This window comes from Phyllopteryx taeniolatus, chromosome 23, assembly GCF_024500385.1.
Source record: "Phyllopteryx taeniolatus isolate TA_2022b chromosome 23, UOR_Ptae_1.2, whole genome shotgun sequence".
NCBI classification, from domain to species: Eukaryota; Metazoa; Chordata; class Actinopteri; order Syngnathiformes; family Syngnathidae; genus Phyllopteryx; species Phyllopteryx taeniolatus.
In genome coordinates this window covers 3,193,843-3,219,187 of record NC_084524.1, presented here as the reverse complement: position 1 = coordinate 3,219,187, position 25,345 = coordinate 3,193,843, and the positions used below count along the sequence as shown (strand labels likewise).

At 45.2% G+C, this 25,345-nt stretch overlaps 4 protein-coding genes across 16 annotated transcripts in view; 3 read left to right on the top strand and 1 right to left on the bottom strand.

Annotated features, from left to right (window-relative positions):
- The first annotated feature begins 557 nt into the window (after positions 1-557).
- Positions 558-8,013, top strand: LOC133472686 (glycogen phosphorylase, muscle form-like). The gene is made up of 20 exons (XM_061763867.1): positions 558-896; positions 1,287-1,388; positions 1,467-1,545; positions 1,621-1,724; positions 1,848-1,979; positions 2,084-2,195; positions 2,296-2,378; positions 2,477-2,620; positions 2,752-2,844; positions 2,919-3,065; positions 3,146-3,309; positions 3,380-3,494; positions 4,753-4,854; positions 4,919-5,066; positions 5,146-5,204; positions 5,446-5,587; positions 5,659-5,866; positions 6,365-6,499; positions 6,622-6,688; positions 7,340-8,013. Exons 1-20 carry the CDS (start codon positions 654-656, stop codon positions 7,487-7,489), a joined length of 2,529 nt encoding a protein of 842 aa, XP_061619851.1. The 5' UTR covers positions 558-653; the 3' UTR covers positions 7,490-8,013.
- A 133-nt stretch (positions 8,014-8,146) lies between these two features.
- Positions 8,147-12,586, top strand: LOC133472687 (protein C-ets-2-like). Its single transcript, XM_061763868.1, has 7 exons — positions 8,147-8,437; positions 8,645-8,764; positions 8,854-9,057; positions 9,131-9,205; positions 9,784-9,990; positions 10,063-10,181; positions 10,416-12,586. The coding sequence occupies exons 1-7, from the start codon at positions 8,419-8,421 to the stop codon at positions 10,623-10,625; spliced, it is 954 nt and encodes a 317-aa protein (XP_061619852.1). The 5' UTR covers positions 8,147-8,418; the 3' UTR covers positions 10,626-12,586.
- Positions 12,587-13,119: 533 nt separating this feature from the next.
- zgc:112271 (uncharacterized protein LOC553698 homolog) lies at positions 13,120-14,149 on the bottom strand. 3 transcript variants are annotated; one of them, XM_061763869.1, is made up of 4 exons: positions 14,063-14,149; positions 13,767-13,831; positions 13,568-13,665; positions 13,120-13,367 (listed from the first exon to the last, which is right to left on the bottom strand). In XM_061763869.1, the coding sequence occupies exons 2-4, from the start codon at positions 13,827-13,829 to the stop codon at positions 13,268-13,270; spliced, it is 261 nt and encodes an 86-aa protein (XP_061619853.1). In that variant the 5' UTR covers positions 13,830-13,831; positions 14,063-14,149; the 3' UTR covers positions 13,120-13,267. The 3 variants fall into 3 exon arrangements, with proteins under 3 accessions (XP_061619853.1, XP_061619855.1, XP_061619854.1); XM_061763871.1 differs by lacking the exon at positions 14,063-14,149 and adding an exon at positions 13,935-14,062; XM_061763870.1 differs by lacking the exon at positions 14,063-14,149 and adding an exon at positions 13,914-14,056.
- Positions 14,150-15,084: 935 nt separating this feature from the next.
- arap2 (ArfGAP with RhoGAP domain, ankyrin repeat and PH domain 2) overlaps positions 15,085-25,345 on the top strand; it is a 96,392-nt gene continuing 86,131 nt past the window's right edge. For 3 of the 11 annotated variants that reach the window (XM_061764391.1, XM_061764387.1, XM_061764394.1), the window contains exons 1-3: positions 18,693-18,910; positions 20,257-21,002; positions 21,635-21,717. In XM_061764391.1, coding sequence (XP_061620375.1) covers positions 20,302-21,002; positions 21,635-21,717 — 784 coding nt within the window. In that variant the 5' untranslated portion in view covers positions 18,693-18,910; positions 20,257-20,301. Of the gene's footprint in view, positions 15,586-15,667; positions 15,720-16,271; positions 16,590-17,062; positions 17,279-17,573; positions 17,745-18,683; positions 18,911-20,256; positions 21,003-21,634; positions 21,718-25,345 lie in introns of those variants that run through there. The other 8 variants (XM_061764393.1, XM_061764389.1, XM_061764398.1 and 5 more) reach the window with 7 other exon arrangements.

Genomic DNA, 25,345 nt, shown 5'->3' with positions numbered 1-25,345 from the left:
CAGGGGGTCCTTGGAATTCAATTGCTATGATGTAACCTGATTTTGGATATAACAATGTAGTGTTATTGCTAACTTATGCTAACACAAGTCGTCATCGTAGGCTGTAAGTATAAAAAATAATTACGGCGGAAAGTCAGGGTCCCTTGTTTGGGCCACGTGACTACATATCATGCCGGATCGTAGTCGATCACTGATGCAGTAGTAGTCGTTATTACAATAAATATTTGTTAGAAAAGCACTTCTAGACTATAAATATTTTAAAAAAAGGTTAAATATGGCGTGACCATGACATTCCTATGGTTTATGTTACGTATTAGAGCTAAGTCATAAATATTTGTGAAAAACACTTGCAGGCCTAAATATATGAAAAACAATTGTGGCGTTCGTAACCTCGAAATATCGTAATCGTTTGCTCGTCGTAAGACGAGGACACATGTTCAAGATACACTTTGGGTCGCTTTCACCGGAAAGAGATTTCTTTTGACATTCGCTCAAGCTTTTGTTTTGACAGCACAACCCGGAACTAAGTCTCGTTGGCTTCCGTTAGCTTGACCTGCAGTATAAATACTGCGGGGAGCCGAACTTCCGACTTGGGAGTCGAGTCACAGGTGACATTCACACTCGCACATTCGATTCCGGAGCCGTCAGTCGCCATGTCCAAACCTTTGACAGACCAGGAAAAGAGAAAACAGATTTCGGTTCGGGGTCTGGCCGGCGTGGAGAATGTAGCCGACCTCAAGCTCAATTTCAACCGACATCTGCATTTCACGCTGGCGAAGGACCGCAATGTAGCCACCAAGCGGGACTACTACTTCGCGCTGGCCAACACCGTCCGCGACCACCTGGTGGGCCGCTGGATCCGGACGCAGCAGCACTACTACGAGACGGACCCGAAGGTAAAGCGGGCCCGGGGGCTCGGGTGTCGCAGTCCGGCACGTCCACTCGGTGGAGAGGGAGGGGGAGAGGCAGGAGTGATGGAGGGGCGGAGGGGAGGGGGGGAGGGGGAGGCGGGTGTTGGGTAGTGAGAGAGCGAAAACGTTCCTCGCATCCTTTTATAGAACTGTTTTCACATGGGGTCAATAAATCGTGATGACCCCGCAGAGAGGGGGGAAGAAGGCAACGGGTTACGTAACAGTCGCTGTCGCGCGGCCTCTGCGCCGCCTCGTTTCCGTCTGCTCACCCTTGACCCGAGCAAAGCGCCGGAGGAAATGGAGCAATACGCGCACAATAAGCGAGGTGGAGTATCATACATTCAAGCCTCTTGGCCATTTTCTCTCCTCATGCAGCGGGTCTACTACCTCTCCCTGGAGTTCTACATGGGGCGGACCCTGCAGAACGCCATGGTCAACCTGGCCTTGGAGAACGCTTGCGACGAGGCCACGTACCAGGTGAGGCCCGCGGGGGGGGGAGGGATACGCCGGCTGGCTAACCACGTTCTCGCTTTTCCCCGCCGTGCCGTTTTGCAGCTGGGCCTCGACATGGAGGAGCTGCAGGACATGGAGGAAGACGCGGGCCTGGGCAACGGCGGTCTGGGTCGCCTGGCCGGTGAGCTCCCGCCCGGGTCCTCTACCCGCCCGTGTTCGGAGAACTTCTTGTTGAACTTCCGCCGTTTGTCCTCAGCTTGTTTCCTGGACTCCATGGCCTCGCTGGGCCTGGCCGCTTACGGATACGGCATCCGCTACGAGTTTGGCATATTCAATCAGAAAATCGTCGACGGCCGGCAGGTAGGAAGACGTTTTCCACAGGTTCCGCAGAATATTGGGGAATTAGTAAATACAGTCGTCATAAATGTAAATCACGTCATCGTGGCCATTTGAAAGAAATCAACAAAATTGTGTTTTGGACAGGTGGAGGAAGCGGACGACTGGCTCCGTTACGGGAATCCGTGGGAGAAGGCCCGGCCCGAGTACATGCGCCCGGTCCACTTCTACGGACGGGTGGAACACGCGGCCGACGGAGTGAAATGGGTCGACACGCAGGCGAGTGCCGCAAGCCAGCCTCGAGCGCCAACGATAATTCCGCGTCAACTGACCGATCGGAACGCGCGTGCTTTATTATTTTATTTCTTTCTTTTTTCATCAAGGTGGTGCTGGCCCTTCCCTATGACACTCCAGTGCCCGGCTACCGAAACAACATCGTCAACACCATGAGGCTGTGGTCCGCCAAAGCGCCGTGTGACTTCAGCCTCCAAGACTGTGAGTACCACGCTGTCGCTCAGCCATCACGTGGGTTGAAATCAGTGAATCGAGTGAAGTTTTGTCATCGCCGTGCTTCCCCCCAACCCCCCCCACCCAGTTAATGTCGGCGGCTACATCGAAGCGGTGCTCGATAGGAACCTGGCGGAGAACATCTCCAGGGTTCTTTACCCTAACGACAACGTGAGTCCATTTCTCTGTAAAATACAATCTGAAAATGAAATGTTGGTACCGTTTCATCTCTGTTCCTCTCAATGTGCCCACTCTTTTGGCCCGTTTAGTTCTTTGAGGGGAAGGAGCTGCGTCTGAAGCAGGAGTACTTCGTGGTGGCCGCCACACTCCAGGACATCGTCCGTCGATTCAAAGCGTCCAAGTTCGGCTCCACCGAGTTTGTGCGCTCGGATCTGTCCGCGCTGCCCGGCAAGGTCCGTACAGTCAAAGCGGACCCGAGTCGTACGCGATGACTGTTCGGCAACTGCCGTGGTCTTTTTCCCAAAAAAAATTCTTTTCTTTTTTTTTTTTTTTTTCTTTTTTTTTTTTAATGATCGTCGGACAGGTAGCCATCCAGCTGAACGACACCCATCCCGCTTTAGCCATCCCCGAGCTGATGAGGATCCTTGTGGACATTGAAAAGCTCCCGTGGGAGAAGGTTTGTAAAGCCGGGCTGTTTGATTGTACTTCATCTTGTGAGCCAGCAAGCTTATATGTGATGTTTCCCCCCAGGCCTGGGACATCGTGGTGCGTACTTGTGCCTACACCAACCACACCGTGCTACCCGAGGCCCTGGAGCGCTGGCCCGTGGATCTCTTCCAAAACCTGCTGCCTCGTCACCTGGAGATCATCTACGAGATCAACAGGAGGCATCTGGAGGTAATCGTCTGATGTTCTGGCCGCCTTGCTCCCGCGTCGTCCCGCCGCTTTTAAGTCGCGATCGCGGTGGGACTTTCCAGCGCGTCGGAAAGCTGTACCCCGACGACGCCGACCGCGTACGCCGCATGTCCCTCATCGAGGAGGGCGACGTCAAGAAGATCAACATGGCTCACCTGTGCATCGTGGGCTCGCACGCCGTTAACGGCGTGGCTCGCATCCACTCCGAAATCATCAAAGACACTGTGTAAGCCCGACGCTCCGCCCTCTCCGGCTTGCGTGCATGATCGCTCACCGCTGCCGTGACTCTCTTCTAGTTTCAAAGACTTTTACGACACGGATCCTCACAAGTTTCAGAACAAGACCAACGGCATCACACCGAGGCGCTGGCTTCTCATGTGCAACCCGGGACTGGCTGACGTCATCGCCGAGGTTTGTTGTGCCTCAAAGGAACAGACACAAATACACTGCAAAAAACTGGTTCAAATGAGGAACACGCTACTTAATTTAAGACAAATCATCTTCCAATCGAACAGGAAAATTTGACTGGGCAAGCTTAGCTTACTCATTATCATAACCAGTCATGAAATATCAAGTTATGATACCAAAACAAATGTGCTCTTCTGCGCTATAACGAGACTACCGTAATTTCTCGTGTATAATGCGCACCCATGTATAATACGCACCCCCAAAGTTGACCTCAAAATTCTGCAAAACCCTTCTACCTATGTATAATGCATTTTTACAGTGCATGATTTTGCATCCACCCATATGATCAAAACGTAGTATTATCTGTATTTTGTTAGTTTTTTTTCTTCCAAAGAATTATTCTGAAGTTAGGCACTTTATTTGAACATGTAATCCTTTTTTTAATTTACTTGCTCTTATTTTGAAATTCACAGCCCTACTTTTATTTAGTAAATTAGAAAACACACAGTTGTGCTCATATGTTTGATTACCCAGGCAGAATTTGTAAGATGGGTACAATTCTTTCAAGAAAACACGAAGGACCAGGCGAAACACATTTCATTTTATTTTAGTGGGATCCAAATTAAACGGTCAAGCATTTCAGAAAAGCATTATCATTAAATAAAACAAAAGAAATGAATGATGGTTGCTGTTCAGTCATCAGTCATATTTAACAAAACAAAACAATATTTCACAAATTCTGCCAATTCTGTCATACGTTTCCCTGTCATATTGGAATGAAAGTGTAGGCAAACACTTTTTTTTTTTTTTTGTAACCACTAGGTGGCGGTGGCATTTTGGAATGAACGTGTACAGCTTCTTCATAACCACAAGATGGTGGCATACATTTATAAAATGTGAATTCGCCCCCCCCACCCCCCCCACATGTATAATGCGCACTATTGACGTTTGACAATTTTTTTTGAGGGGGGGGAATGCGCATTATACACGAGAAATTACGGTGTATATAAAAATAAAAAATACAACTTTTTTTTTTTTTCTTTCAGTAGTTTGAAAATACACCGCAAACTTTGTAAGACACACCTTTTCAACACATTGTAACCATATTTAAATAAAATGGTAAAATAAGAAAAAAAAAAGGATGTTGGAGGTTTTAGAAGCGGAGGCGACCTGAAACGAGAAGAAGGTGCGTGCCTCGGAATTTCATATGCAGGAAAACCCCCGGCATTTCGAGATCTTTTCAGCAGCTTCTCATCTGCAGAGAATTGGCGACGACTACATCCGCAACTTGGACCAGCTGAAGGGGCTCCTGGAGTTCGTGGACGACGACGCCTTCATCCGAGACGTTGCCAAAGTCAAACAGGTAAGATCGCAAACGGCGCAACGCTTATTGACGTCCTTCTTTGTATTGAACCTCTCGACCGCAGGAGAACAAGATGAAGTTCGCCGCCCATCTGGAGGAGCACTACGCCGTGAAGATCAACCCCGGCTCCATGTTCGACGTGCAGGTGAAGAGGATCCACGAGTACAAGAGGCAGCTGCTCAACTGCCTGCACATCATCACGCTCTACAACCGTGGGTGTTTCCTTCAACGAGAACCTAAAGCGGCGAAAAAACAACAACATGAAGCTCTCTGTTTGTTTTTAAAATGTAGGCATCAGGAAGGAGCCCAACAAGGCTTGGACCCCGAGGACCGTCATGATCGGAGGAAAGGTGACTAGCGGCGCTTTCAAACACGACGCATGTGAAGATGCGTCGATATTAATCACCACAGGTGGCAAGAGCGCGTCAACTTTGTACTTGAGTAGACACACAGATACTCGTGTGTCACTGAAAAAATACACCCTAATTTTGTGGGGGGTTTTTTGACAGCAGAAGCAATTCAAACATTCATAATTAAACAATTGTGAATTCCAACCAGTGCTGATCATGGTATTCCCCTAAAACTGTCCAGGCGGCCCCGGGTTACCACACAGCCAAGCTGATCATCCAGCTAATCACATCCATCGGCAACGTCGTCAATAACGACCCGGTGGTGGGCGATCGTCTGAAGGTCATCTTCCTGGAGAACTATCGAGTCACTCTGGCCGAGAAAGGTCATTTTGTTTTTCCTCCACCCGGCTTTCGCGCCGAAGCGTTGACGTTGTGATCCTTCTCGTGTCCGCAGTCATCCCGGCGGCGGATCTGTCCGAGCAGATCTCCACCGCCGGCACGGAGGCGTCGGGCACGGGCAACATGAAGTTCATGCTGAACGGTGCCCTAACCATCGGCACCATGGACGGCGCCAACGTGGAGATGGCGGAGGAGGCCGGAGAGGAGAACCTCTTCATCTTCGGCATGAGGGTGAAGGATGTGGAGGCTCTGGACAAAACGGGGTGAGGGGTTACTGACTGACTTCCTTCATTTAAGTTTGACATTAATATCACAATGCGACTTTATCCTTATCACAAATTATTTTCTTGAAAAAATTATGACTTGGAAAAAGAGGACTTTATTGTCATAAGATTAAGATTTTTTATTTTTTTTTTATTTCCGACAAAATCCATCTTTATTCTTGTGAAGATTCAATTTTTTTTCTCAAGAAATATGACACAATAGTATAATATTCTGACTTCGGATTATGAGTGGCCTCATCACAGAGCCTTGAAATTTGTGCTGTGATGATAGTCATCCCCTGACTTGAACCCAATTGAGAACCTATCGAGTGTCCTAAATTGGAAGCAAGAATAATGGTGTTCGGTAGTACAGTATTCCATCTAATGGCAACTCTGGCTGGCAATTCGCTCAAATTAGTTACAAGCTATCCCTGGACTTGACTTAAATTGGTCTCAAAGAAGAGCCTCCTACGTGAACGTCACTCGATCTTTTGCCAGGTACGACGCGATGGCGTACTACAACCGCATCCCCGAGTTGAAACAGGCCGTATCTCAGATCGCGGCAGGCCTGTTCAGCCCAAACCAGGTGGACCTCTTCAAGGATCTCGTCAACATGTTGATGCATCACGACAGGTCCGGGCCAAACCGGAAAAAAAAATTTTTTTCAGATTTTTGATATAGGGCAGATCATCTCACCTGAGGTGTGTTTTTTTTTTTTTTTTGTGTATGTATGTGTGTGTGTGTGTGTACCGCAGGTTCAAGGTGTTCGCTGACTATGAGGATTACATCAAATCCCAGGAGAGAGTGAGCGCCCTCTACAAGGTCAGTTGCGAAACCCGCCCGTCAGGCCACCCGTTCCGATTCCAATTGGTAAATAAATTATCACTACATTCATGATAAATATAACAAAGACAATACATTTTTTCATCCTAAAAAAAAACCAAAACATTTGCATTAACAATTAGTGTTAATTATGCATCAACAAAGAGAAAATAAATTTGTTTCAGTAAAATGTTTACATTTATCCAATGACATAATGTTAATTTGATGATTGTAAATGGAAACTTAAAACTATTTTTTTTTACAGATGCATTTAAGATTTTTAAAAATAAATAATTGGTTATTTAATCAAAAAATAATTATAAATTATGCAATCTTAAATATAGCGTGACTTCATGATTAAACTTTTGCAGATTCTGCGTACATTTTTTTTTTTAATCTCGACTATGAATGACCTGGCTCGATCTTTGTGGTTTACAAAGCTAAAGTGAGCACCAAACTTTGTAGCAAACATAAGATAAAGCTAGACAATGTCGTCTATTTTCTATAGCGCTTGTCCACATTCCGGCTGCAGGTGAGTGGGACTAATTTAACATCCTTACGCGAATGTGCGTTTCCAGTGAACAGCAAAGCCTTTATTTACATATTCATGAATGAATTATTGTAAATTGACCCGGATGTGTGTATGACCAGAACCCTAAAGAGTGGACAAAGATGGTGATCCGGAACATCGCCGCGTCGGGCAAATTCTCCAGCGACCGCACCATCTCCCAGTACGCCAGGGAGATCTGGGGCATGGAGCCCAGTTTGGAGAAGATCGCAGCGCCCGACGACCCCCGCTAAAGTGCACATAGCGCCCCCCCCCCCCCTACCATGTAACCTCTCACTGTTGCAGCTCCTTCAATATCTTCATCCTACATTGAAAGAGAAGTTAATCAGTATTAATTTTCACTAACTCCTACTTAAATCTCAACTGGGACCACACACACACACACGCCCGCCCAGCCCGAAAGCCTTTAAAAAAAAAAAAAAAAAAACACTCCCAAACGCCGGAACCTTCTCCACTGTGATGGCAAGTCTCCTCTAAGTCTTCCATGGAGGCATGCTTCCATTCGTTGTCTCGTTCTCCTGCACGTTGCTGTCCGTCCTACTCTGCTCCGTTAGATAACCACAAAAAGAAATGCCGAAGTGACTCCATTCCAGATGTGTACCTTTTCTTTGTACTCACGTGTATGTAAACAAACTGTGGAAAACAATTGAGCTCCATGCACTGTAACGGCTCGCACTTCCAATTAGGTGACTGAAGCGGCCATTTTCAATGTATGTCCGTGTTTGTCTTTGTCAATAAATGGCCAAAGTAGTCCACAGCTATGTGTGTGTGTTCTGTTTTGATAATTGGGCCGGTATACAGTGTGGGAAATCATGATTTTGATCCCTTGCTGAATTTAGAAACGAACTATTAGTAGGCAGCACGTCATTTTATCACTGCCCAGCTGTGTGTGTGCCACGTGGGCACCGGCCAATCTGCGGGCATAAACAACCATTAAAATGACACAGTAAATGAGCAAGCTTGCAAATCGTTCCTTTCCATTGTACGTCCAATCAAATTGGGGAGTCGCCATTTGCCCCTCCCGCTCCCTCTGTGATTGACACTTGTCAATCAGTCCGAGACCCCTCCCACCCCCGTTGCCCATCATACTGAAGCGAGTGCCCCCTCCCTGTCTTCTTCCATTTCAGGTCTCACCTGTTGTGTCGCCTCCTCACACACTGATATGGACTGCGCTGCTTACGGTAAGTTTTTCTTTCTTTTTTTTTTTTTTTTTTTTTTGGTCGTAATTTGTTGGGTCTTTTTCCTGGATGCAAAAGTGGACAAATAATTGTGATCAGGTCTCCTGTTCTATAATTAAAGAGGTTCATTTAATGTATGTTTGTACGGTGGTAATAGGTTTCTAGATGTTTTTTTTTTTTTTTTTTTGATCCAATGTATTTGTATAACAGAAATGGACCCCCTGGAGGTCCCCCCGCTCACCCCGACCAGCAAAGAGGTTCTCTGCGAGGCTCTGAGAGCCAGTTTCTCCGGTTTCACCCAGGAGAGGCTCAGCCATTGCTTCCCGCAAGGTGAAACATTTCAACATCACCGTGCGGAATCGCTGTGGAGATTCACTGAGATTTGTGGGACCCCCTTTTCCCGTAACCCCGCACCCCAGATCCCACTTTGTGGTCCGAGTGGGAGGTGAACCACTGGCTGGACTGGTGCCGGGCCGAGTTCGGGTTGCACTCGTTGGGTTCGGACCTGAGGGGCCTGCTGGGTCGAGAGCTGTGCCGACTGGACCGCGTGGCTTTTCTGGGCCTCATGTCCGACCGCACCGCCGGAGAGATCCTGTGGGAACACCTGGAGATCATGAGACGGGGTAAAAAATGTGAAATCTAGAATAAGTTGCACCCGGACATTCTATCCATCGCTGCTAAATGTCGTATGCACAGAAAATGATGGTGACTGCGATGGTGCACTACCAGTGTGCACCGTGTCATCTCCCTGCCAGCCATCAAGTAACCAAGGTACGCTCCCGAGACTACGAGTACGAGTACGATGCCAGACTGAAATGCTGCTGAATTAACTGAATTGTTGAGATATCGCAATGAATTGGTCCAATGTTTTCATAAATATGGGAATATTCGCATGGAAAATATGGAATTAAGTGAAAATTGGGATTTATTTTTTTCTCTTTTTTCCCCCCCAAGTTTACAAATACTGTTGTAGCCTGAATGAACTGAACATTTTGGTGTTGGAATGTTTGGAATCGGTTGAGAAATTTGCAAAGATGGGTATTTGGAAATGGAAATAATGGCATTCTGAGGAATATGGGAATTTCAGAATGTGTAAAATCGTTCCCTCGGTGTACCGAATGAGCTGAACATTTTGAAGATGGAATTTCGAGAAATGTGGAAGGATCGTAATATGAGAGCATCCGTAAAATAGCCACTGCTATGGGTACACAGAAAATGTTCTGACCTCAACCCTATTGAGAATCTGTGGAGCATGCATACAAGGAAGCTCTATGAGCGTTATTGGCAGCATAGCTCCAAACTCAAGAACAAAATAACTGCAACACGCCGTCGTCGCGTCGTGCTTCCAGAGACCGACTCCCAAGCTGAGCTATCTGGCGGTGGCTCTCTGATGTGGGTGGGGGGCGTCCACCACTTGGAAGGCATCGTGGACGTGAGCCGTTGCGGGGACGGCTTCACTTCAGCGCAACCCTACAAAAGCTTCAAGGAGTACGTGGGCAGCAAGGCAGATGCGGGCTCGGCTGTAATCCCGGCAGCCATCCTCGCTGGTTACACTGGTGAGTCATAGCGCGTTTGTGTGTGCGCACACAAGGATGACAACGGATTTTTAGCTTGCTTTGTGCCAATAGGAACTGGTCCCATCCAGCTGTGGCAGTTTTTACTGGAACTGCTGACCGACCCCAGCTGCCGGTCGTGCATCAGCTGGACCGGAGACGGCTGGGAGTTCAAACTGACCGACCCAGATGAGGTAGAATTAGGGATGAACGGCCAGGGTTTACCCTTAAACCGTTACAACATTTCAAACAGTTAGCGTTACCGTTGAGAACCTTGAATTGCTGCTAATGTCGTATTTAGTGTTTGTGTAGTTAGTGACACAGTGTTGCCAACTCTGGCGACAAAACCTTTTCTGGTTTTACTGGAGACTTTTGAGGGCTGGGACAGAACCGGAGACGTTCACCTCAAGTTTCACGCCCGTGTCCAGGTGGCGCTGCTGTGGGGTCGCCGGAAGCACAAGCCCAAGATGAACTACGAGAAGCTGAGCCGCGGTCTGCGCTACTACTACGACAAGAACATCATCCGCAAGACGGTGGGGAAGCGCTACGTCTACCGCTTTGTCTGCAACCTGCAAGGGCTACTGGGATACGAGCCCGGCGAGCGGCACGCCATGTTGGACATCGGGGCCGCCAACTGAGAAGTGAGGGGGAAAAAAAAGACAACACAAAGAAGTGCGTCGGTGCCGATATTTAACTGGGCACAGCATGACAATCACTGTGAATATGGGGGGCACGATACCGAGGGGAATCCATCCGACGAAATCCTTCTGGTGTAAAATTAAGCGGATGAAGTGTTCTGCAGAGCTCAGCTGCTAGCTGGACTAATTGAACATATATTCACACTTTCTTCCATTAACTGCTCCAAAGCCTTCAAGTGTGTGAAACAGACAGGTCAAGCCATCTAATGTAGCATCTGTGGTTCGAGTATATGTGTGTTTGTGTGTGTTTGCGCAGCCTCTCATGTAATCCAGCAGCGGGTATTCTCCTCCTGTGGATTTCCTAATGATCTTTTCCAAAATGGTGCTTTTTGTGGCATTTAAAACTCATTCACTGCCAGCCTTCCCAGTTAACATGGATATTTGACTTCTAAAGCCGTTAATGGCAGTGAATGTGTTTTAATGCAAGCAAGCGCACCATTCGCCGTGTGATTATTATTATTTTTTTGGAGGTGATATTTTTTTGCGTTAAAGGGCCTCCTTCAGACAGCTCGACTTCAAGTCAGGGGTGTCAAACTTATGATCACCTTTGGCCACATCGCACTCAAGGTTGTAACGGTGAAGCCACATCATTGTATAATATCCAGCGGTGTGAAGGTACGCCAAAACTCACGGTTTGGTACGTACCTTGGTTTTAGGTTCGTACGTCAGTTCACGTTGGGTACAGTAAGGGCACAAAACGCAAAAGACACTGCTTTTTTTTTTTTGTAAACAGGAATAAATTTAATGACGTTTAAAATACATCAACGGTTAAATCTTTTCTTTTTAGGAAACAGCAAGATCAGTAGTTTGTCCTCTTTTGGGAACGTGAAACATCAACAGTTTGTCTTAGATTCAGCAAAGTGCAACAACAGTAGTTTGTTCTCTCTTTAGGAAAGAGCAACAGCAACAGTTTGTATTCGTTTTAGTGTGTCATTGTGCGGTAGACATTATTATGCTACAAAAACACTAATAGTAACATTTGTTATTCGTTTGGCTCAATGTGAGGAACCTGGGAGAGGATGTTTAAATGCTTTTGAAGCAGGACCGCGGGTTTGACACCTGTGCTTTAAGTGACATTATACGTATAGAATGCCAGATTTCTAGCATGAAATCAGAAGCTGATTTAATTTTACAAGTCAGTGAACAAGGTGTTACACAGCCAGTGAGTGTGTCTGGATTACTTCCGCCACTTTCCCTAATGGAAGGGGAGAGGTGGCGGGGGGTCTTTGTCCTCATAACCAAGTGTGAAGTGTGTGTCTATATATAAAAATTAAAAAAAAAGTCCAATATTTGGCATCGGTGTCAACAGAAGCTGACCAATCCTGTGCACGAACGCCCCCGGGGTGAAAAGAAATCACATAAATCGAAGATAACAGTGTCTCACTGTTCACTGAACGGTGCACTCACGGTTCAGGTGTCCACCGAAAAGTCCGTAAATAAATCGCTCTTGCGTACATTGCATTGTCTATTGATTTGAGAATGAATGTTTACTAACGGGGATTTGTCATACAAAATCCAAATGAAATTAGCATTCATATGCTAACGTGCTCAGTCGCACACTTGCTGGTGCTCACTCTCTCTCACATGCACGCGTGGTTTATTAACATTGTCACATCATATTTACAATTCAAAAATGTTTTGCTTTACTCATGTTTACACACATTGGGTAAAGGAAATACATATTTGCAAGAAAAAGTATGTAAACCCTTTATTAATATTTCCTGTAGTTGGAGATTGGACTTGCACTCCGGTTGAGGTCAGGATTCTGACAATTGTTTGTCAGACAATCTTAAGTTCTTCTGCAAAATGTCTTCATAAACTTGGGAATGTGTTTTTGCATCCAGGCCCTTTGGTAGAGAAGCATTCCCAAAGTATGTTGTGCTTTCCCCGCCCCTCATCCACACAGCATTTGTATGCCTTAGAAAACAATTCAAAACTTTCGTTTCATCTGTCCATACAACATTATTTTTTTTAAACAGTGGCTTCCTGTTTGTCCTCAAATGACATCAATTCTTATTTAATGTTTTACCACACAGATTTGTCAGCTTCTTCTGCCAGAAAAGTGTCTTTTTGTCAACACTCTAGGATTAATTTTCACCTCAGTGAGCATTCTGGATCGTGCTCCAGCAGCCTTCTTTTTCAGGGCGGCCACTTCTTGGGAGAGTAGCAACAGTGCTGAACTTTCTCCATTAACAGACAATCCGGTTTACCGTGTGATGACCATCAAGGCTTTTAGAGATACCTTTGTGACCCTTTCCACAAGTGTATTAGAGTTGGGAGTTTAAAGGGGACATAGTTGTACGTCACTCTTTTGCTATGCACTCAAATGGGGCTAGTATCCCATATTATTGGCTACATAATATGCACAAGAGACATATTTCAAAACACAGCCTGCTAGTGTGTACGCTCTCAAATAAAAGACAAACTATACATGTTGTTTCAAAACGGCAACACAGGCAGCTGTCAGTTTTATTGCCAGCAGCATTTTCAAATGCATTTATACAATCTGCATGGGATGGGAACTGTAACGACACTTGCTTGCTTCTTGTTATGTTTTACCACACAATACGATGGCGGCAATGTCATTTAGACTTTTGTTTCTCCCACTGTTCCGGTGTGAGAGTCTTCTGTTCCAAGGCGTGGATGTCTTTCAGCTCCTCCGCTAAGCAGGTGTTCACCATCCTGACAATGACATAAACCAATGACTCACATCGTGTCATGCATGTTGAGCATTTTTCACCATTTTGACAGGTGACGCAGCCAGCTACTTTGGGCGATTGTTGCCAGCCAATCGCAGTTCAATGGACAATTTAGAGTAAAGTTTATCACGGATTGTAAAATTGCATTATGTGATTTTTTTCGTGTCCACTGTGTAGGCCTACCTGTGTCTCTGTAAGAGGGGCTTGCCCTCAAACTGGGACGACACCACGAGCACTTTAAAGCTCGCCGCACATCTGCTGGGCGACATATCCTCCACGTCCTGCAGAACACAGTCACAGACACGCACATGTGGATGATGCATCATACTGGTTTAGGCTGCAAGTTTTCCAAAGTCAATGATCATTGCAAACAGAAACGTACGACGTGCTCCGCCGCAAGCTCCGTTCTGAGTTTAGCCCGGATGTGATCGGTTGTTATGGCCATGTCTGCAACAACAGCAGCAACAAATTATGTTTTTGTTTTGAGCAATATTGCCGTTTTTAATGAGTAAGATAATCGAAGACGTGCCTCGTAAATTAAGACTCTGACCGAAAGTAGCGTTTCATTCATCGAAATTTAACGCTAATACTAATAAATGCTCATATTTAATTGAAAACCAAGACACAGCATTAATAATGAACAACAACTATATTTCGCGTGAAAGACAAAGTACATACTGAAACGTTGTGGATTTGCTTCCTGATAATTTCTGTTTCGTTATGTGTGGTCCTGTGAACAATCCAATCACAGGGTAAGTGGTCACAACCACGGCCAATCAGATCCTCTGGAAAATCTGGCGATCGGGCCTAACATAGAAATGAATACTAGAGACACCAGCACGCTGTAGCAGCCCGGCCAAGCTACATGCCCAGTGGCGGCCATGTTTGATAGGTCGACTTTATATTTAAGGCAATGAATCGACATTGAAATTACCTCGTAACTTGTTCATTTATCAACCGATTTTTACGAGGTTTACTTTTCTGTCGGCTCAAAAGCGTGTCATATAAATACAGATATTTTTAAAGCCCCCAACATATTTCTACATATGATAGGTTATTCCCATTTCAGTTGTAATTTGTGATTGCACATCGTTGTGCGCAACTGTATGCAACACAATGTGCCGGTATATTTTGTCTTTTGTTTTCTTCCCCTCGCCGTCCACATGGAATGCGCTTACGACTTTGACACTCCTTGGTTAGCCTCGCCGAAGGCATGCAGCTCAAACGGGGCATGTCTCATCTACCTTGTCACATCTGTGGGGGGGGGGATATAGTTTTGAAATAGCAAATCGTTGAATGCCCGATTTAAAAGTGTTTATTCCGATAGTCGACAAAATATACTTTTCTTTTAAATAGATATAATACAATACATAAAAACTTAATATCAAATTAAATATAAGTTATTTTTTTTTTTCGTACCACAGCAAGCTCTTACTTTATTAACAACAGGCAATCTCATAGACTACTAACAAGGACTGTTGAACGCCTGCGATATCAACTATATTTTCGATGACTAAATACACACATATATATCGTAATATTTTTGTAATAAAAAAAAATGTATATGTTACATATTGAAACGTTTTGATTCAATTCCTGATGATTTCACTTTCGAAACACGGTCCTGTAAAATATCCAATCACAGAGCAGCTATCACAACCAGGGCCAATCAAATCCTCTGTCAAATCTTGAGCCAGACGGCGTCTAAAGTAGCAAATGATTGAATGCCTGACTTAAAGTCTTCCTTGCGATGCAAGCAAAAAAAAACACATTTTAACTCGAGAGACGTAAAAATATGTCAGACACATCATATAACCCAAATATTTTTACGTTTTCTTTTTAAGTTCCATTTTAAGGCATGTTTTTACTTAATTAAGTACAGGCAATCTTATGGACTCTTCACAAGTACAGCTTGTCAATAGGACGATTCGTTTTGAATTAAATGATTTAAAAACAGGTTTCTTAGTGACATTGAGTCAATCTAGCTGTCGTTCGTATTTTTTTTTTTTTTTTAAAAAGGCCTGTTCAATGGTACAAGAGGTCGAAAACTTCTTTGGCGTGTACATGCTATACTGCCTGAACCCCAAGTTTAAAGGGCGAATATACATCGGCTTCACCGTGAATCCTGAACGCAGGATTAGACAACACAATGCCGGACGGCACAAAGGAGGTGCGAAGAGGACCAGCGGGAGAGGACCATGGTACTGTACTCGGCAGTCATTTGTTTTCCTCGGGAATGTAATGATCCGGGTTCTGTAGGTTAACACAATGTTTGTGTTCTAGGGAGATGGTCCTCATCATACATGGCTTTCCTTCTGACATTGCTGCCTTGACAGTAAGTCAAGAAAAAATAAATAAAAGGAAGGAAACAAAATTGGATGTAATAAATTGTGTTCTAGTATTAAAAAAAATTGACTACTTTTGTATTTTTGTAAAAATCTTTTAATAATAAATAGCTCATTCTCTTTTTAAAAGTAACCATTTATTTAATACAACATGTATAGGGAAATTGTTTTCTTATGTTTATATTTTATGTAAAATTGCTCATTTTAATATTAAAAGAACACATGCTAATTGAAAAGCAATTATCAAATTTAATGTTGATCTATAATTTATTTATTTGCCCATTTTGTTTTGCATTTTATAAAAATATTTGATAAAATAATCATTTGTGACAATTTTATTCATATAGAGAAAAAAATAAAATTATCATAATAATGATATATTCGAAACCAAAAATTTTCATTTTAATAATGTGTTTGTATTTCATGTGGAGAAAAAAAAAAGTTACGAGTTAACAAATGATTGGTTTAGCCACAGATGTGACAGTGCGCTTTACATACGATGAAGTGGATTTCTGCTTAACTGTCACGGTGTCTGTTATCAGTTTGAGTGGGCGTGGCAAAACCCCCACTCGTCCCGGCGTCTCGCCCACGTCACCCGGCGCGCCAGGAAGGAGTCCAGCCTGCAGTTCCACTGGCGCGTCGTCTCCAACATGCTGCGCGTGGCCCCGTGGAGCAGGCTCCCGCTGACGGCCCGCTGGCTCAAGCCGGAGTACGGGGTGGCCTTTGAGCCCGGTCTGCGGCCCCCGCTTCACGTCTCCGTCGCCTTCGGAGGCGTCAGAGCCAAGAAACTGCGGCCGGTAGACAAGTGCGAAGACTGGGAGGAGACTTCTAGGTGTTTTCTCTGCAAGGGCCTGGTCAAGGTAAGTTGTTCAACCTCATCCAGACTCCGGCCTCTCGTTCTGCTCGGGTTAGGGTGATAAATGCAGCTGACGCCCAGGCAATCCCCAGCAGCGTTGGGAAGATGAAACGTAGTTGGTTACAACTACAAGTTACCCTGTTGAAAATGTCACAGTAGTGTAACTAGTTCAGTTACTCTATCAAACTAACTACTGTAATTACATTTGATTACGTTTTGATGACTTGTTGTGATTCTTTAGCGCACCGCAGCTATAATACGTACTCGAGAAGAATGCGCATCCCCAAAATTGACTCTAAAAATCAGGAAAACGCTTCTTCCTTTGTATAATGCACACCCATGACCTTCTATTCTAACTAACCTTTGCTGTACTTGTGTATAATATGCACTATTGACTTTTGAATATTTATTTAATTTTTTTTGGGCACGAAACACGAGAAATTCCGTTAATGGTCCGGTCCTGTGCTCGCTCCTCAGACTTCAGAACAGCTCTGCTGCGTCCACGCATCGTGCGGAATGCGCAGCCACGTGATCTGCCTCGCCGAGCGGTTCCTGCGGCCCGAGTCGTCGCACCTCCTGCCCGTGGAGGGCCGGTGTCCGGTCTGCTTTCGCTCCGTGCTGTGGGGGAGCCTCATCCGCCGGAAGCAAGGCTGCGCGAGCGACTTGGAGGAACCGACATCGTCTGCATCCCGCGTGAGTGACCCCAGCTTCCTGTTCCTCGCGTCGCAACACTGTAGAGCGTAAGTGTTTAAAAAGAAAAAAAAGATATATATTAGTGAAACCAAAACAAACGATGGTTCATATCTTGAAAAACTCACGCAGTGATCATCAGTAAATTAAACGTAACATCTACATTCAACGTGATGGCACCCAAGGGCCAATTATTCAGCAAATACTCAAAAATAAGTCCCCCAGCCCCCCCCCCCCAAAAAAAAAAAATAAAAAATCTGGCAAAGTTCTCTTAAAGTCAACTTTTTGTCTTCCACAGAATTACTGGCCAAAGGAACCGCAGACATGAAAGAAATGGTCTCCCTGCTCGCCATTTGCACCACACAAATGCCGTTGCATCGTACCTTTCTCTGATTATGAATCATCTTTTCCAACCATGTTTATTTGTTGTCAGTGCTGTTTACAACCCAATAAAGTCTGCTTTATTTCATACCAGTGTAGTGCAGCTTCAAAGCCACAATATGTCCTCATTCTACATCACGTTGCAACGCCTCCAACTTCCCGTTGGGGGCGCTCCCTCCCACTGCCTGCTGGGAAATGTAACATTTACCAGAGCCTAAAGTACCAAATACTCACACCAGAGGGCAGCAGAGTGAGGCCAAAAGAACCCGGTTACATTGTAGGAAGGAATTGCATTATATAAACTGTATTGATGGCATTTATAACCAAATTCCATTCAAAATAAACCAAATTATGGGTCAGTCAAGAATTGGAGAACCCAATATTTTTGAAAAATATACGATTTATTTGGTAATTTTTCATGCTTTCAATAAACAAACAGTAATAGTAATACATATAATTTGATTTATCCAGCTCAACAACGGTTACACATTTTTTTTAATGAGCTTCATATCATATATTTAGCTGTGTTTGGCACCTGAAGAAAAAGAAAATATATTCTTGAAAAAAATCCTTTTCAATTAAATAGGAACATTTTGTTTGAATACTACTTTAATTTTAGTATGAGTTGAATTGCAGTAAGTGTTGCAAATCAAGGCTAATGTTAGAATGTTTACTAATTGTAGTGCATGCTATCTGTGTTAGCTTTTATGCTAACTGGCAACGAACCCGGTTCCAAAATAAATCAAGAAACACTATATGATATGATATGATTTTTTTTTTTTTTTTTGGGGGGTGTTAACATATCTTAGAACTGTTTTCGGCAGTGCTCAATTTGGTTTGGAATGACCCTCGTGCAGATTGAATATGATGTAAGGACTTAAAGTTTTTGTTCCACCCGAGCAAGCCTTGTTTTCTTTTTTTTTTTTTGCGACCTTGCATTCCAGACTGTGCTGCATCGAATGTGGCCGTGGGCGGGCCGGGGAATTCAAGCCGGGACACGCCGAGGCAACACGTCACGCTCGGCCTCACCTTTTGCTCACAACCAGGAAGCTCGCGCGTCCATTCGGGCTGATCTTAAGTCAGTTTGTTAGCTGAGCGGGGGTGCACTCAAATGCGGAAATAGTGGACGTCTTAACCGTGCGTAAAGGAGGCGTGCCGCGCCAAATTACGCACAGGAAACCCCTCCAGGTTTAACTCACTAAGTGACTAACTAACTAACTTGGCGTGGTCAAGTCCTCCTGTTGCATGTTTCAGGTGAGTCTGCGCTCAGGTGTTTTCCGTGCGCCTCCATGTGGTCAACCGGGAAGACTTTGCTCGGCTTGAGGTGCGCAAAAGGACGCGGTTGCTAGGCACGCCCCTTCGGGCCTTGCTTCTATGTTTCCTTGCGCTACTAGTCTTGATAATAATTCACGTCCCCCGTTGTGAGCATGCAGCGGTGGTAAAAAGTACTCACACTAAGTACTTAAGAAATAGAAGTACTGATTCAACTTCTGTATTTAAGTCAAAGTACAGACTCTGAAATGTGCTTGAGTACAAAACAAATATCCTAATGAGGTGAACTAGTCAGGAAAAAGTGCTAAACAGAAAAACACCCCCCCCCCCCGCCCCCCCACTTGCGCCTTATACGTCCCTAAAATGTGGAGCAATCAAAATCTAAACTGGTTGAAAAAAGTTACACTGATATCTGTTTTCAAATGGACGGAGTAAAAGTAAAAAAAATAAAAATAATAAATTGTCAGAAAAATAAGTAGAGAGAGCTTAAAAATCTAGTAGCAAAATATCTGTACTTAAGTATCTGTACTTACACCCTATGCCACAAGGTGCTGCAAAAATCGCTGTCAATAGGAAAGCGGTGCAATCAAGCACCTGGAGCCATGTTTAACCTGGGTTGGTAGTGGAAATCACAGAGGGTCTTCACGGCCTGTGCATGTTCAAAATCATCTGGAAGCCATTTATTTTTAAGTGTAATGTCAGATATTTTTGAAATTAGATTGAACTGTTTTGAGATCAAGGTTTATATTTACGGTTTAGACCTTTTAATCGAGGCAATTCTAAACATTTGTAGGGTATGCTTTGTTTTTTTCCCTCTATTGGCAGCAGGCCTCTGTCCTTTCTTCCTCTCTTCAAAAAGATTCGACTATCTTCTCGCCTTCAGCCTGTGCACAATGTGCATGTGTGGCGTTGCACTCCAAATGTGCTCGCAGGAAAGCAGAAGTAGCGTTTCTGGTGTCGTCTGTGTGCAAATCAAAAGAGAAGAAGTGGGCACGGCAAGTAGTTAATGTGATATCTTCCTGCAACTTGTGTGCAATTGCAAAAGAAAACGCTGTTTACTTTTGAACTGATGCTGTGAAAGCTTCGCGAAAGCACAAGGCCTCGTTGTTGTGTCTTCTCCGTAAATTTGAGCTGCGGCGAATCGGAGTGGGAGACCTGAAAGCCTCCGTGTGATGTGGATGGTGGGACGTATTGCCCCAGAGCCGTTTCCTGCGGTTTCATCGAGCCGTGTCGCAAATGTGTCTCATCATGCTCGCAGCAGCGAGCAGTCTTTTTGCCTGACCGAATGCGGCTCCTACCGTGACTCGACTGTATTGTTTTGTCTTCAGTGCAAAGACTGTCTGAAGTCCGGCCAGATGTTGCACTAGAACACCATGTTGGAAGCTCCGGAGCCAAGCCAGGAGATCGAGCGCTGGCTCTTTACCCTCCACCTCTCCCAGTACGCGACCTGTTTCCAGCTGGGCGGCTACCGATCTCCGCAGGACTGCGCGGACCTCACAGATGAGCGCCTCCGAGAGCTCAAAGTGCTCCCGACTGGGCACCGCAGGCGCATCCTTCGTGGTTTAGAGGTGCTGGGTGTCAAGAAGCAAAGCCAGGGAGAGGAAGCCCAGAAACCGCCGCTGTACCCGAGAAATGTCTTCCTGGAGGATAAAAAAAGAGGGGGTTCCTGTCAGCACTCGGAATTACAAGGGAGTCAGACGTTGCCTCCGGGAGCTGGCCTCGGAGCCCAGACGGAAGAAGGTGGCCCCCCGCAACCAGCCCGGCGCAACCCCGAGAACGTCCGAGTGTCCGTGTTGGAAGATCTCGGCCCCCTTGCCTCCTCCTCCTCCAGCAGCACAGAGTCACTGCCGACTCCTGAAATACCCCCGGGCTGGGAGATTTCCCCAGAAAACGCCAATTTCGTACCGTCTCCTCGTGACGCCCCGAGCGAGGAGCAAGAGTCTTCCCAGTGCAACATGGTGGACAACGCCATCTACGTCGCACAGCCCACTTTCGCCGCCCCCAAAGGCCCGCGCCTGACTCGCTCTTACCGGCTGAGGCATCGACCTGTACCCGACATCCCACAACAAGACAGGTAACGTTTCCACAACGTGTTTGAGCTCAAAGAATCACGTTGCTGTTGTGCAGTCTTGAAATGTAACAGAGTACAAATTGGGGGTCAAATGGACGAGTTGATGCGTCGACTTTACCACTGCGCAACAATAACTAAGTTGATGATTGGCCAATCACGTGTTTTGGCATGAACAACATGGACGCCACACTCAAATCAACAGGCGGTCGGTCGGCGCAGTGCCTCAAGCGTGTGAACATATCTGACAAAAGATGAAACCAGTAGCACAGACGCATGCAAAATGTGAAAACGCATCCGCCAACGCTAGCTGACGGACAGTCTAAATTCTCCCGTCAGCAGTCACCGAACGCTGTCCTGTAACAGTGAGTCCTTCAACTCGTGTTTCGCTCGTCTTACCGCTGGCCCAAGACTCCACCCCTCGACTTACCTATCCAATCACAAACCACACAGACACCTTCACGGTCTCAAGTTTTTTTCTGTGAAGCTACTCGTACTTTGACTCAAGTTTCGATTTCAGATACTTTATACGAGACAGGTGGTGTGTCTTGACTAGCAAGCGCTGCACTTTTTGAAACTAACTCCCAGGGTTAGCGGAGTTGTTTTCATTGTGGTTGTTGGTGCTCTTCCTCTCTCAGGCACGCACCGCCATTGCAAACAAGCGGGCCCGAACACCCAGCCGTCTGCGGGGGTCCCTCCGGTGAAAACTGCGCACAGAAAGGTACACGCCGTCTTGCCGCTGCGTTCACATTGCACGTGCCATGAATATTTCATTCGGCGGCGGAATCGGTGGCGCGGTTGTTTGCCCGGATGAAAGAAGGTAAGGGGGAGGGTGGCGCGGAGTCTGCCGTTCGGCGGCTGTGTCGTGGGAAGCGGTGGCGCACATCTCGGGGAATATCGTCTCTCTTATCTTGTCCCCTTCCAACTAGTGAGACCTGAGTCTGTATTCCTGTCAGGCAGCTTTGAAGAACCCTTTTTTTTCCCACTGTCCTCTTAGTCAGTGCTGCAGTAAAAGTAGGATTTATACTAATGGTGGAATTATTGGACTGGAGGTGAATCGTTTTCAGAAACTAACAGTTCCAGGTAGTGTGTTGGTGTAAAAGTCAAAAGTCCCTCGTCCATCTTTTCCCCGAGCACTTGTACTGTAGCATTTCTGTCGGTAGGCCTTGTTTTGCCTCTCTGACAAGTGCACGAGAGACACTGGAGACATGCGAGGAAGGTTTGCGAGAGAGGGAGAGGAGAGGCGATGGATGCAAAACAGGCTCAGATGATGGTAAAGAGGGAGCCGACACGTTCCCAGTGCTGAGAACCGGGAGCTCACCTCCCCAAAGTTGGATGCATCCACTCACATGTTTCTGATCACGTACAGCGATGTACTGTGTGTGTGTGCAAGTTTGCTCTATTCCCACAAGCAGCTGCTATAAATATAGTTTACCCTCTTTATGTAAATAATTTTTGCAATACGGTACTGTTTTTTTCTGGCAGCCCGGTGACGAATGGTTAGCACGTTCGCGTCACTTTTCTAAGGTTCGGGATTTAAATCTACTGTGTGGAGTTCTTCCTGTGCTTGCGTTGGTTTTCTCCGGCTTATTCTGACTTCCTCCCACCTTCACAATGTTAGGTTAATTAATGACAGACGAGAAAGAAAGTAATTGACATCTATCAGTCCGGAAAGGGTTAAAAAGCCATTTTTAAAGCTTTAGGATTCCAGCAAACCACGGTGAGAGCAGTTATGCTCAAATGGAGAAAATATGGAACAGTGGTGAGCCTTTCCAGGAGTGGACTGGCTGAACCAATTCTTACGTTTAGGGGGCAATTTATTTTTCACGCAGGGCCAGGTTGCGTTGAATGTTTTTTTTTCCCCTTAATAAAGAAAATCATTTAAAAACTGCATTTTATGTGTACTTGGGTTAGCGTTCTATGATAGAGTATTTACTTTTGTTTGATGATCTTATTAACTCATTCACTGCCAGCTTTCCCAGTTAACATGAATATTCGACTTCTAAAGCCGTCAATGGCAGTGAATGTGTTAAAGTGGGGAAACTGTAAAAAAAAAATAAGAATTTGAAAAGGGGGAAATACATTTTCACGGCATTGTAGGTTGGCGACCTGTAAAAATTCAAATTCCCGCTTACGCAGTAGTTTGCAAGCCACTGTACTTATACGGGGAATCCATACTATCCGTGGGAGGGATGGACTGAACCTTGCCACGAATGGCGAAAATCCGAGACGAATTGACGCCTTCCTAAAAAGGGTTTGTAATTGCTAATTAGAAGCCGCCAAATTGTGGAAAATCACTTAAAATTTTCACTGGTTTTCTTTTCGGATTGATTTATTTACTGCAGTCTGTAACAACACAGACAGAAAATAATCAGCAAAGCATCAACACTAAGCATCAAGCATCGAACCAATGTTACCTAAATGACTATTCAGTATTGAAATCCTTCAACACAAACAAACCACCTTCAAAGCTGGCATAAATGCGCAAGTAACACAATCAACAACAACACAAACAAATGGTACAACCCATTAAAGTAACCTTTTGGAATTTTCGCACAGTAACAAAAACAGTCAAAACAGTGAATATTTGAGTTTTTCAGCAAACAATGGCGTCTGTGAATGTGCAAAGTTGCGAATGCCGAACCGCGGATACGCGTGACTTGACTGGACAGTATTAGAAACAAGTGGATTGCATGTCGGAAATACATGACAGATGTTCGCCAAGGTGCACGGACTAAAGGTTAGTCAGAGGTTAATTATCCCCTCGGCTTTCATTGCCATTCGCCCGCCGTCGGCTCGGTTGTCCCGAGTGATCAGCGCAGGCCTGACGTACATCAGTAATGACAGCAAACTGACCTGCGAGTGCCTTCCTTAAAATAGGAGGGGGGAGGTGTCGTCGGGAGGAAAATCAATGGCGACACTAACTCGGCGCTGATAGCTGTGTCTCCTCCCAGAGTGCCACTTAAGGGGGTGTGTTGCGGAGCCCATCGAGAGGACCAACGTGAGCCTGGTGCGAACAATGGAAGGCGCTGGGCGGCACTTTCGTCCTGTAGCGTGCGGCGCCGCTCAGAGAGGTCAACTGATGAATGGTGATAGATGCTGAGCGTACACTATGATCAGCACAACTGACCCCCTTCATAAAGCTGACTAAGCCCGGAACATGGCCTCTGCGGCGCTACATAATCCCTTTGCAAACCACCAATCCGTAAGGACGTGACGGCGTCGCTATATCTTGCGTGCACTTGTTTGACCGTCCATCCTTTTATCCGCAGGCGCATTTATGTGTCTGAAGGTGTTTCGATCTTTTTGAACGTCTTTTTAGTCTATGTTGTGTGTACGTGTGTGCTTGTGTGTACAGCCTGCGGTGGCATATTTTGTCCCGCGCAATCCTCAGGAGAAGCCGGTGTCATCTTTCACTGTGACAGGCTGTGGCCCACGCATGGTGGCCCCCGGGTCTCCAGACTAATAATGTCTGGCCGCAGTCTCTTCTTCTTCTTCTTCTTCTTTGCCTCCCCCAAACATAGACGAAAGTCTCAGCAGAAGGAAACGCAGTGCACAGAGAATGGGCCGGATGCGTTAATGGATCAAGGGTTACCAAATGTATTTGCTTCATCTCTTGCACTATACCGTAGTCAAAGAAAAAAACAACAACTATGAATTGAACTTAAACACAAAAGTTGAAAAATACTTTTTGTTGTCTTTTATTTTGAATACTAGTTTTGGTAACTTGATCCCCCCCCCCACCAAAAAAAAACACTCAAAATGGCTCCCCTCATTTATTAACTTGCATAATACTTACTGAGAAGAACAAGGGGGAAAAAAAAACGTTACATGTTGCATGCTGAAAATGTTCTGAAAGTGAAAGTACTGTGAATTTAGAATAATAATGGCTCAAGTAAAATGAAAAAGTAGTCCTTCAAATCAATACTTGAGGTGACTAAATACTCACGACTGAGTAACTGGTAAGTTCTGATTCAGTTTTTAAATCAGGGCCTCAAAAAACTTCTGCATGATTGGATTATAGCGCATCCCGGTGGCCAAGGCTGGCAAACCAGAAGGAGCAGCACAATGAATTGAATTGCAACATTAAATCACGATGCACAAACTGTTTATACTTTACATTATTACTCTATGTATTTATTAAATACAATATTATAGATGTTGCTGTTTTTCCTTTCCATTAAAAAAAAAAAAAAATGCGTTTTTTTTTTTTTAGGGGAATGTATTCACGGCATCTCTAATCGTTTCAAATGAGGAAGATGATGAATGTGCTCACGGAAGAAATTAAACTGAAGGCACCACTGTATTTATTTTGAAATGCAGGGAGCAGAAGTAAAAAGTCGCCAGTA